General features: G+C 31.9%; 1 protein-coding gene across 1 annotated transcript; it reads right to left on the bottom strand.

Annotated features, from left to right (window-relative positions):
- Positions 1-3,128: 3,128 nt before the first annotated feature.
- LOC114288089 (polyadenylate-binding protein RBP45) lies at positions 3,129-11,730 on the bottom strand. The gene is made up of 7 exons (XM_028231575.2): positions 11,185-11,730; positions 9,213-9,666; positions 5,911-5,966; positions 5,664-5,794; positions 5,474-5,570; positions 5,219-5,371; positions 3,129-3,456 (listed from the first exon to the last, which is right to left on the bottom strand). The coding sequence occupies exons 1-7, from the start codon at positions 11,563-11,565 to the stop codon at positions 3,454-3,456; spliced, it is 1,275 nt and encodes a 424-aa protein (XP_028087376.2). The 5' UTR covers positions 11,566-11,730; the 3' UTR covers positions 3,129-3,453.
- Positions 11,731-12,111: the final 381 nt, after the last annotated feature.

The raw sequence follows: 12,111 nt of genomic DNA, 5'->3' as shown, positions 1-12,111 counted from the left end.
TGTGATCATGGATTAATAAACATACATGCCCTTCAGCTTCTGCAGCCCAGAAAGAGCTCGATGAACAATATTAGGTTTGCACTTCACAGATATGCTGTTAAATGAATGAATGGCTGAAGTGAGCACCCAAGTTTTGTAGATTTTCTTTCAAAATTTTGCGTGTTCTGAGTTAGCAGTCTCTCTTTTTTCAATGAAAAATGTTTTATGGAGAGAACTTTTTCTATGTTTAGTTGTGTTTAATTGTATTAATGGTGACGGTGATAATGATAGCGGGGATAATTTGGTGTCATTTGTAAGTTTTTAGTTCAAAAAATATTTGGTATAATTTTTTTGCCCAAAGAGGCATGTTTTAGACCTTGGGTGTGGCAATGGTTGGATTGATGGGGTAACAGTGACTTTTTTAGTTGTAATTTAACTTTATTAACAAACTAATATCTTACCATCTTGGCCTAAAAAAAAAAACATTTTATGTTAAACTTCTGTTTTATGTTGTACCAAATGTCAAACAGGTAAATTACAGTAAACCCTTTTAAACTGACTCATTTGCACTTTGTAAAACTCAACAATTAACTTTCTCAAAGTATTATTTTATTATAATTATTCTTTTTTGTTAGAATTTTGTTAGAAATTTATTGAAAATGTGTATTGCAAATAACTCATACCTTTTCATAGTGTGTATGTATTTAGAGGATTAATGGTGCATAAATAAAATTTCCCTAATATAAAAGGTAAATTACTAATATACCCCTTCAGATTTACTTAAAATACAAATTACTTTATGTGATTTTAAAAATTACATCTCACCCTTCAAGTTTTTAATCACATTATGAATTATATATTTTATTAATAAATCATGAAGTCAATAATTTTTAATAATGTTTAAAAATATATAGGACATTTATTCATAAATCCTATTCATCTATTTATGTTTCACTTAATCTAAATTATTTTTTTATATTCCAATAAGTCTTATGAGTGACATAATTACTAAAATATCCCTAATAATATTATTCACATTGTAAAATATAAATGTTCACATCGTCAAGTTGCTAAACATTTAAAAAATATTTATAAAGGTAAAATTATTTATAAAATACTTTAATGATAATTAAGATTTGATTGATCAAATATCCAAATAATAAACCTTATTAAAATTCAAAAATATAATATAGACTACTTGATATACAAATACTTACCAAAAAATAAAAAAACTCTAATAAATCCCCCATAATATAATTCAATTAACAATTTAGATAATTTTCCTTTTAGAGCATATTATTATATAAGAATAGTTAGAAATTTTATTTTTTCTATTAATTATGTTAAAACAAATAAATTTGACAATGGAGTATTTATAATTTTTAAAATTATGAGACAATCTATATTTTAAGAAAATTTAAATAAATATTTATAATTTATCCTAAGATAAATGGAGCATTTTGAGGACAAAAGATTCAGTATTAAACATATTAAAACAAATAAATTTGATAATGGAGTATTTATAATTTTTAATATTACAAGACAATCTATATTTTAAACAAATTTAAATGAGTATTTATAATTTACCCTAAGATAAATAGAGCATTTTGAGGACAAAAGATTCAGTATTAAACATACATCAATTTGAGACCTTGGTGCATGGCCATGAGTCAATAGCCCTGTTTGGTACAACTTAATTTCAGCTTATTTCAGCTTTCAGCTTAATTTAAGCTATTTTGATGTGTTTGGTTTAGCTTATAGCTTATAGCTTTGTGGAAATCAGAAAACAGCTTATTCTTTAAGTGAGGCAGGAGATGCTTTAAGAATAAGCTGAAAATCAGCTTAAGCTGAAAGTTATAAGCTATAAGCTGTTTAGGCATAAGCTATAAGCACTTTCCCACAGCTCTACCAAATAGGACTAATGTAAGCCTCCCCCTTTGCCATGTACTTATTATATATTCCTTTCAAGTAAAACACAAATTATATTTTCCTCCCATTTCTTATTCACAAAGCTATGATATTAAAGTAACTGGTTGAACTCTCATGTTAACCTCTGAAAATTTTACGAAAACTATTAGAACCATTCATTTTACAAAACCTTCAAAGTAAATCATCCATGAAAAATAATAATTCAATTCAAGCTCCAAAAAAATGAACATTGTTTTGAAAATAAACCATTTAATTTTTTAGAGATAAACTCCACAAAATGAAAAGGTTAAGGTTTGTGAATTGACCTAACTTTTTTATAAATAATATACATTAAAGATTCTACAAAATAAATAATTGGGTTAATTTCACTAATAGTCCCTATAGTTTGAGACTTGTGTCACTTTGATCCTTAACTTTTCAATTGTGACACATTTGATCCTGAATTTTAAATCTTATTCCAAATAAAGACAATTAAAAATATTATTAGATTTTTAAAAGGTAAAATGATCAATTTAATAAAATATAAACTAATTTAACAAAAATAAATATCAAAAAAATATTTTTACTTATTTTAAAATTTTTTTATCCACCAATGATAAAAGTATATAAAATTAATAAAAATTACATGATTAATTTTTTAAAATTAATTTTACATGATCATCATCCAAACATATAATAAAAATTAATTTGATAAAAATAAATAAATAAATATCTAAAAAATTTATCAATTTTACATAATTTTATTTTTAGTAAGTAAAAATAATTTTTAAAAATTTAAAAATATTTGTTTGACATTTATTTTTGTCAAATTAATTTATATTTTATCAATTTAACAATTCTATCCTTAAAAAATCCAATTATATATTCAATTGTCCTTATTTGGAACAAGATTCAAAATTCACGATCAAATGTGTCACAATTGAAAAGTCAAGAACCAAAGTGACACAAACCCCAGACTATAGGGACTATTTGTATAATTTGCCCTAAATAATTTGGATCAACCCCTAGTGGGCCCATGAATCTCTCAAGTTCACTCATTAAAATAAGTTTCAAAAAAGTTCACTCATTAAAATGTGAACATAAAATAAACCTAAAAGTAAAATGGCAAGACAGGAAATTAAGCAATACAAATAACTACTACGCAAACTGTTTCTGCTTCTGCGGCAACCTTGATTTGAGATAGCACGGTATACATTCATGGCAATGAAAATACATGCTAATACCATAATCAAAACACATAATTAATGTTAATTGTGCGAGCTCTCAACAGAGTAAACAGACAATAAAAACATATTTCAAAACAAGAGCAACTAGCAAAAACAGCAGGAAAAAAATAAACAGCTCAAAAATGAAATAGCACGCAAGCCAGAAATAGACACCACTCCAATATAGAATCCTACAAATACTAGAGCAGTGAATGAGAAACTCAATAAACAGTAACTGAAAGTTCTATTCTTTCACAATGTAAGCATTACTTTCCTTGGCTAGATTTCACCAGAGGTCAATCTCCATCCATCATCTCTTGCAGGCAAACAGACCAGAAATTCACTGCACATCATCGTATCGTAAAACTGTTAGGGTCATTATATAATCCCAAAATGAAGGTTAGTACAAGAGTACTATCAATAATAATAAAAATGAAACACGAGCCTGACTAATTACCTCTTCAACTTCAATGTAAACATGCTTGTGCCCAAGAAAATAACCGTACAACTTGGTGACGTACAGCATATATACGACCCCCAAAAATTTTGGAAGTTGATCGATTGAATCAATTCAAAATTTCAGTTGTATCAACAAAAAGCTCATTTGTATCATCAAAAAGCCCCCTTCTATTTCTATTAGTACTCTGATGCATTAAAAAATTAACAAAGGGTAACTACAAAAGAGGTTTTACTGTCCTCCGGCATGCATGAATTTGCAGATTTACAAGTCCACTAACAAGCACAGAACAAGTATACGTAACACAAAACATGAACTTGCCGACACTGAAATTTTTGAAAAGTGTAAAACACGACACGTTTGGAACATGAGCAAAATATATATATTTATTATATATGTATCTAAGAATAAGCACTTAATATATGTTAAGTATATGAATATTTAATGGGGAAATTAGACAAAAAAAACTCTACAATACCCTTATAACAAAATAAATCTTGAATTTTTTATTTTTTTGCATACATACACTTATTTAAGTCACATCAATCAACATCTATCAATATCTCCTCTCTATTTTTCTACTCATTTTCTCTACTTTTCTATACATTTTTTTTATAAAAAGTCAAAAAGTGCACTTATTTAGAACATCTCAAACCTAAATGTTCAAGGCTTATTTTATTAGAAGGGTAAAACTCTAGATTTTTTTTTTTTTTTGGGGGGGTAATTTTCCCATATTTAATTCATTGATAATAACAAAACACATCATAAAACTAATTTCTAACTAAAAGACGATAATAGACATAAGTTTTATTTTTTTTACAATTGAATACTAAGTTATTATATTCAAACTTATAATATGTTTCATTTGTGTCAACCTATGGTGGTCGAGTCTATGCTAATTCTTAATTGTAGAAGTTTTACATTGCACCTCATCATCACTCAACCAAAATAGTTGCACCACTCCATTACCTCGGATGATGTACCGCATAACCCATGTACCTAAGGTCTAAGAAAAGCCAAAGCCTTCACCAGGCACTGCAAGATTCTAAGGTCTTGTGACTTGGTGGCTAGATGGCACTTTGCACCGTGTGGGTAAAGCTACTGTATGATGAAGACCTCACCATTGGGTTTCTCCATATCATTATGTAATCCTAACGGTCCAATTAATTTATGATAAGATCCCTAAAAATAAGGTGATATTTCAGGCAATTAGTTACATCCACGTGCTCTATGTATAGAAGGGCGTACTGCTATCATCATGGTTAGAATACATCATTTCCAGTCAAGCTCCATACTTCTAGCTCTCTTTCTCTCTCTCTTGGCTCGACTGTTCCATCTCTCTCTCTATATATAAAATCCCTTTGTCTTCTTATGACGTATTTTATCACTCTGGTGAACCTCTAACCTACGGTCAATCCCCCTACAGGCATCTTACATCTGAAGTACTCATAACATATTCTGGTATCATATGACTCCCTGAGTACACACCTAGGATCACCAAGCTCATTCACTTGGCAGCTATTGTGAAAAGCAAGAGGAATGAGGATACATGACCAATTAATACAGAAACCTTGAGAAAACTTTTAACATCACTTACTAGGAAGAAAATATTGGACAGAAAAGAAGCCAAAGCACACACGTGTCTCACCTGCTGTTGCTGGGGTTGCTGGTAGTTTCCATATCCAGGGTAGCCTCCATAGTAAAGATTAGGATCTTGAGCAGCTGCCGCATATCCATAAGTTTCGTATCCAGGTGCATATCCATAATACCCACCATTTAACTGGTTTGGATCCGGCTGAGTCTGAACAAAGCCAATAGATGGATGCAGTATGTCTTACATATTCATTGGGGAAAATGTGTAGTTAATTGCAGAAAGCACAAGTTAGTTTCAGATGATACGAACCTGTTTGTTTGAAGGACTACGACCCCATGAAAGTCTAATATTTTGTCCACCCAACTGGGTTCCATTTAGCATCCTCAATGCTTCCTCAGCAGAATGTCTACCGCCACGTACATGGAACAGAACAAAGTCCCTCGTAATAACATGCATTATAACTCCAATAAAGGAAAAAACTGAGGCTGACCGATCTTACCTATCAGCAAATTGAACAAAACCACATCGCTTGCCAGCTGGTATTTTTACATGGAGTAACTGCCCATATGAGCTGAAAACTTGCCTGAGTTGGTCATCTGAAATGCTATCGTTCAAACCACCGACAAATATCTGACAATGCAAGTTTTTGGCCAGAATCATATCAGTTCCGCTACCCCCCAAAGGAAATAAAAACTGAGAGAGAGAGATAGCAATATTATCCTAATTAAAGAGAAAAAACTGCGCACAGTTGTATTATTTGGATCATCCTCATTCTGAGTTCCTTGTGTATTCTGATATGAAGCTGCAAATGGGAAAAGCACAGGTGAAGAAAATGCAGAAGTAATGACTTAAAAGTGAGATGTTTCCTTCAAACTTTTTTGTTTTTTTGATAAGCATGTTCCCTTCTAACAAAAATGCAAAACATATGGATCATAAAAAAAAAAATGGGACAATTTCATTGAACATAAATATGCTAAATTTAAGACATGAAAAGATCCTCAAACACCAAAAAATATGGGGAAAAGGAAATTTAAAAAATAAAAATAAAAATAAAAGAAAAAGAAGAAAGAAGAAGTTCAATACATACAACTGACAAAAGATGTGATGATTCACACCCCTAACTGAGCACATTATAACTACTTTGTCCAAGTTACTGCCATTCAGGATAATCTTTTAATAGAAAAAGATAGCCAGAGTGAAATATGATATCTTCTAAACAGAACATGTTTAGCTAAAAAACTTGAATAAATGAAAACCTCATGACACTAGTTCAATATTTCAACACATGTAGAGAATGAGAAAAGATAGACACTAAACCTTCTTTATAACATCAAAGCAGTATGCACGAGAATGTAAAGGCATAGATGAAGTGAATTATACATATTTCTTTCATTACTATCCCCAGGTAGATCCACCAAACCACAAACGCACAACAAAATTCTGCCAGCCAAGGGTTTCATTAAGTAGCAAAACAAATTCAAATCTCAAAGCAAACCAAAGGCCAACAAACAAAACAACCTAAACAAAAGATCATGCAGTCAACGTGAAGCCATGCCCATCCACTACTGAAAAAACTACACAGGATTTACTTTAATCATTATTTTGAAGCCATGCCCATACACTACTAAATAAACTAAAAAATGTCTGGAATCAATCTGACACAATAGTTTCAAAAACTGAGTGGATTATAAAAAGTGAATTGATTGTAAACCATGCAATTCACAATAGATTCTATACCAAAATAGATTCACCTATAAATTTATATTAATCTATGCATGAATCGCAAACTAAATCGCAAATCGTAAGATCCTAATAACAAAGCCCGTACCCAATTTACATACTTAGATCCTCTAACTCTTACAATGTTAGAATGAAAAGAAACTCACATTTTCTAATAAACAAATATAAGTGTCCACATCCAACTTTTCATATTTTTCTTAAATCCTATTTAATTTTAAGTTTATTTCTACATAATCACATCATCATATACATATCCCAATAACTTAAGATTTAAGTTTATGAAGGTTGGACTCTTGGACAAGCACTAGCACATGATACTTGTACCCGAGTCTGTGTAACATAGATGGCGATGATGATTTTGGTTGCAATACAGATGACAGCCACTGTTTTCTTTAATATGGTTTAAGTTTAAGTTTTCTGACATGGTCACATGGCTTAATGCTGCAGTTTCAGCCCTTCATTGTGCTGTTTCTCTTGATTTTATTAAGTGCGGTTAGTAATTTTAGATATTTGTATGTATAATAACAATGCACAAGAATGGGGTACTAGACCATCCAGAATCTAGAAAAGGCATGACCTGAAAATCTCTATATACAATAATAAAAATCAAAATAGGAACTATACACACCTGCTGAAGATCCACATCACCATGGGTTCAGTAAACTGCTGATGAAAGCAACTTCAGCTGACTATGTTAATATAATATAGTAAAACATATAGGGTATGTTTGGTTTGTGTTTGAGAGATGTGTTTTAGAGGTAAAAAGTACGAAAAGTTGTTTGATTTGGTTTTTTTCAAAAGATGTTTTGGAAAATTATTTTGAGAGAGAGTTTTGGAAAAAGTGATTGATTTGATGTGTGTGAGAGAGAGATTTGTTTGGAAAATTTGTTTGGTTTACAAGTTTTGAGAAATTTTTTTGAGAAAATTTGTTTGGTTTGATTACTTTTAAAAATTTATTTGTAGAGAAAATTTCCCAAAAATTTTTCAGAAATACAAACCAAACGAACCCATAAACTTACAAGCTCAAATCTTTATCACACTATGTATATAGCTAGGCAACAAACAAACGCTCCAAAAAGCCATGTCTATTACTATACCATACATCCCAAAGTAAAGTACCTGCAAGGCACCGTTTGTTTACCGAACTAGCTTAGATGGGATTATTAGTATTGAGTGAGGGGATTACTAATGTTGTGGTATTAGGTGAAAAATATAAGATAAATTGTATTTGTTTGTATAGTAGCGGTGGTATTAGTCGGTTGGGATTAAATCTATGAATTTACGTAGAAGTTCTCAATATATAAAAGATAGCTTTGTTCTTTTTGTGAAGTGGGGGTATAATGATATTTTCATCTCCAATCCCATAGGATTGGATTGTGAAACCCAACCTCCCATGGGATTGTTAACACCCCCCTTCGAGTGAATTCATAGTCTCATTGGGGGACTGTTAGTCCCATGGCATTGTTCCAAAGCAAACAGGATTTATGTGGGACCCACCGGGTTGTTAGTCCAATCCCATCACCTTCAAATCAAAACAAACAGGACTCAAGTGTGGAGCAATGTCTCTCCCTCATTATTACCAAATTCAAAAGGATATAATTTCACACTTCTGAAATGCAGTATAGCCTAATGCGACGAAAATCAATAACTCTACTGGTGGATAATCAAAAATAATAGAGACGAACTGGAATGGAAAATGACATAACTAGACTGACTACTAAATCAATACATGGAAATGAAAATAGAATTTGAAACTTGTAGCATAATTAATGCCACGAGGAACTGATATAAAGGGCAAAGTAATGATAAAAAAAGGAGAACTGACCTAAGTATGGCCACGCACTATAGGGTAACCATTTCAGCTGAAATCAGTTCCCAGTCCCTAAATGATAGAGCCTCTTAACACCCTGCTTCGAGACAACAGTTCTATAAGTCGTTGCAAGTTTTAGTATTCATATATTATTAATGCCCAAAATTTCGAAAGGAAAGTAATGGAAGGAAATGACTGTGAAAGTTGGCTTTATCTGAGAATCAAGAGCATAACTGAAAGGAATTTGAACTAAAGAGTATTCTTTAGAAGACTACAGATAAGAAATATTGTGAAAAGAATAGTACTCCACATCACCATTCTGAAGGCCAAAATTGAATAATCAAAGCACACAATAATATTCAGTTAAAAAATAAAACATAATAACATATGCACAACAAGATTAAAGATTTTTATGCAAGTAACAATGTCATCCGAATGCAAACTGATTCGTATGGACCAATAATATAACAAAAGGTTAGGCTGAAGTATGCAAGTTACCTGCATTCTTCTTGTTAGCAGCTGGTCCAACACGCATGGGTCTGGTGGAACAGAACTTTCCATTCATTTCGGTCATAGCACGCAATTGTTCGCTTTCATCTCCAAACCTGACAAACCCATATCCCTTAGTCCTTCCGGTCATCCTATCGGTTACAACCTTTGCACCCTTAACTGAGGGGTAGTGGGGTCTGAAAGTCTCTTGCAGCATGTCATCTGTAACATCAGATGCCAAATCTCCAACAAATATGGTGTAGTCATGGGTAGTATCTTGACGTTTTTCACCTGTACCAAAGGATGCCCAGTTCAGTCTGTAGTTCTGCTCAATATTTGGCATCTGGGTACCATTATATGTTTGTAACGCTCTTTCCGCAGCAGGATGATTTGCGAACTCAATAAAGCCATAACCCTCTGATTGACTAGTTTGCTTGTTACGGATCACTTTTGCAGAGACCACCTACAAGAACACTTCCAGTAAGTAGACACACAAGGGTCTGTGGGAGGACCACTGACATGCACGTACATGCACAGTTATCTATGCCTATAAATAATCTGGATATGGTGATGCTCAGTGTGGGTGCACAGTGCAATCACAAGCATGATGATATATTTACTTATGCAGAAAATCAACTGCTTGATTTCAATTTGCACAACAAATTTGAACCATAAATATGTTTTCCACATCCCACTTTAAGTTCTCCAAAACCGAGTAAAAACTCCACTTGTGATTGGTGAACCATATCTCTGTGTGAATAATGCCATCAAAAAAACCCACAAAATTATAGAATTACGAATTCAACTATTAAAAACCAAACAATGTGTTGGAAATAATAGCATGAAAAAATAATAAAATTTAAATATTAGCACCAAAAACGACTTGTTACTGTGCCTTGTAGAAAATAATAATAATAATAATAATAATACATGTCGACAATCATCTAGAGCATTTTTTTAATCCAACTTGCTAGCATTGTCTTGCATTAACTTTTAAATTTATTAGCCTTAAGGCCCTTTGAACCCAAACCTCCAATATTTTTTATTTAGTCTAAAATAATAATTAAAATGTTCAAAACTGGCCATCTCTGCCTGCTTCTATAATCCTAATTCTTCAAAATGTCTTAACCCTAGATCCATATCCTCCATCCAATATTGACCAAAAACTTCTCTGCGTCAAAAATTAAAAACAGAAAATCAACCCCATCCTATACTACATGAAATCGACCTCAAATATAACAGATAACAACTCTTTCGAACCAAAAACATTAAATTCCAAGTATGAAATATATATATGTGTGTGTGTGGGTGAGGATTATATACTACATATATGTGTCTATATTTTATATTCATATAATCAATTAATGCGATAAACAAAGGCCACCCATGACACTAAACAAATTCAACCGCATAACAAAAATGACAGAGTGTACTTCTCTCCAATACCATCAATCAATTACATAGCAGTTGTTTTGCTCAATCTTTCTCGCAAACCTATCAATCAGAACATTTAAAAAAAAAAAAACCAAATGCTGCAATACTTCTCCAACCCTTCACCAATTTTCCCATCAAATCCAAATTTCATGAAAAAAAAAATGGCTATCAATGCTCCAACCATTTCATCAAATCTATCAAATCAAGGGAGAGGCAATTTTTCCACAAAATAGAGGATGAACTTAATCCTTCGCCGAATTTCCAACAGTCATATTTTTACTCTAATTTGATGAAATTTTAAAAAGACTAAAGATTGAAATTTTTTCAAAAAAAATTGATGGAAAAAAAAAAAAAAACCCTAATGATTGGAGTGCTCCATATCAAATCAAACTTTTTTAACGAAAATTTCACTCAAATTTGATGGGAAAAAAAGTAAAAAATGGAGATAAAGAAAGAGAAACACATCACAATGCATAACCAAGACAACTATATATCATTCTTTTATGTATTATGAGAGAGAGAGAGAGAGAGAGAAGAGGTAATTTACCTCGCCAGTATGGGCGAAACAGCTGATGAGATACTGTTCATCAATCCAGTACTGGAGATCACCGATCCAAAGAGTGCGGACCTCGTCGGCGCTGGAGGGCTGGGACGCCGAGTACTGGGGTTGTTGCACCGCCGTGGCAGCCGCCTGAGGGGGTTGTTGCTGGTGGTAATACATCTGCTGCTGAGGCTGATACTGTAATTGTTGCTGTTGCTGGTGTTGCGGTTGTTGTTGTTGTTGTTGCTGCCATTGTTGTTGCTGTTGTTGTTGTTGTTGTTGTTGTTGCTGCTGCTGCTGCTGAATCATCCATGACTGTTGTTGTTGTTGGTATTGAAGGTGGTTCTGCTGGTGTGGCTGAACTACGCTCGTTGCTGGTTGCATCATCGTGAAAACCCTAGCTTAGATGAGAGAGAGAGAGAGGGTTTCAGGTGTGGAAATCGTAACCCTAAAAAGAATATATGGATGAGAATTGAGAAGGCGGGCTGGTGACCCCTTCACCAAAAGCACCACATAAGCTGTCTCCTCGTTCGGAAGTGAGCTGTTAAAATAGGTTATTTTAATTTTTAGTAATTTTAATAAATTAAAATAATTATATTTGTGAATTGAGTTAGATTTTTTTATAATTAAATGTAATATTTATAAAGAAAAAAAAAGTAAAATAATGGATTTGATGTAACATTTATTATTAATTATTTTAATTTATTTTATCTTTTAGTAGATTTTAGTCACACAAAAAAAAAAAAAAAATCATTTCCTAGATGCATGGTTTTAATTTTTCATTTTTTAAAGTTAGAAAGATTACGATCTTATTTAAAAAATTGACTATTTAATTTTTTGATTATTTTAATTTGATTAAAATATAGTAGTAACTCATTCTCTTAAAATTAGAGTTTTAATGATGTGAAAAATAAATAAAAATAAAAACACACA

The sequence above is a fragment of the Camellia sinensis genome, chromosome 9, assembly GCF_055761805.1.
Source record: "Camellia sinensis isolate YWXY chromosome 9, ASM5576180v1, whole genome shotgun sequence".
Classification (NCBI taxonomy): Eukaryota; Viridiplantae; Streptophyta; class Magnoliopsida; order Ericales; family Theaceae; genus Camellia; species Camellia sinensis.
The sequence above is the reverse complement of the archived record's forward strand: the minus strand, read 5'-3'. Positions and strand labels throughout refer to the sequence as shown.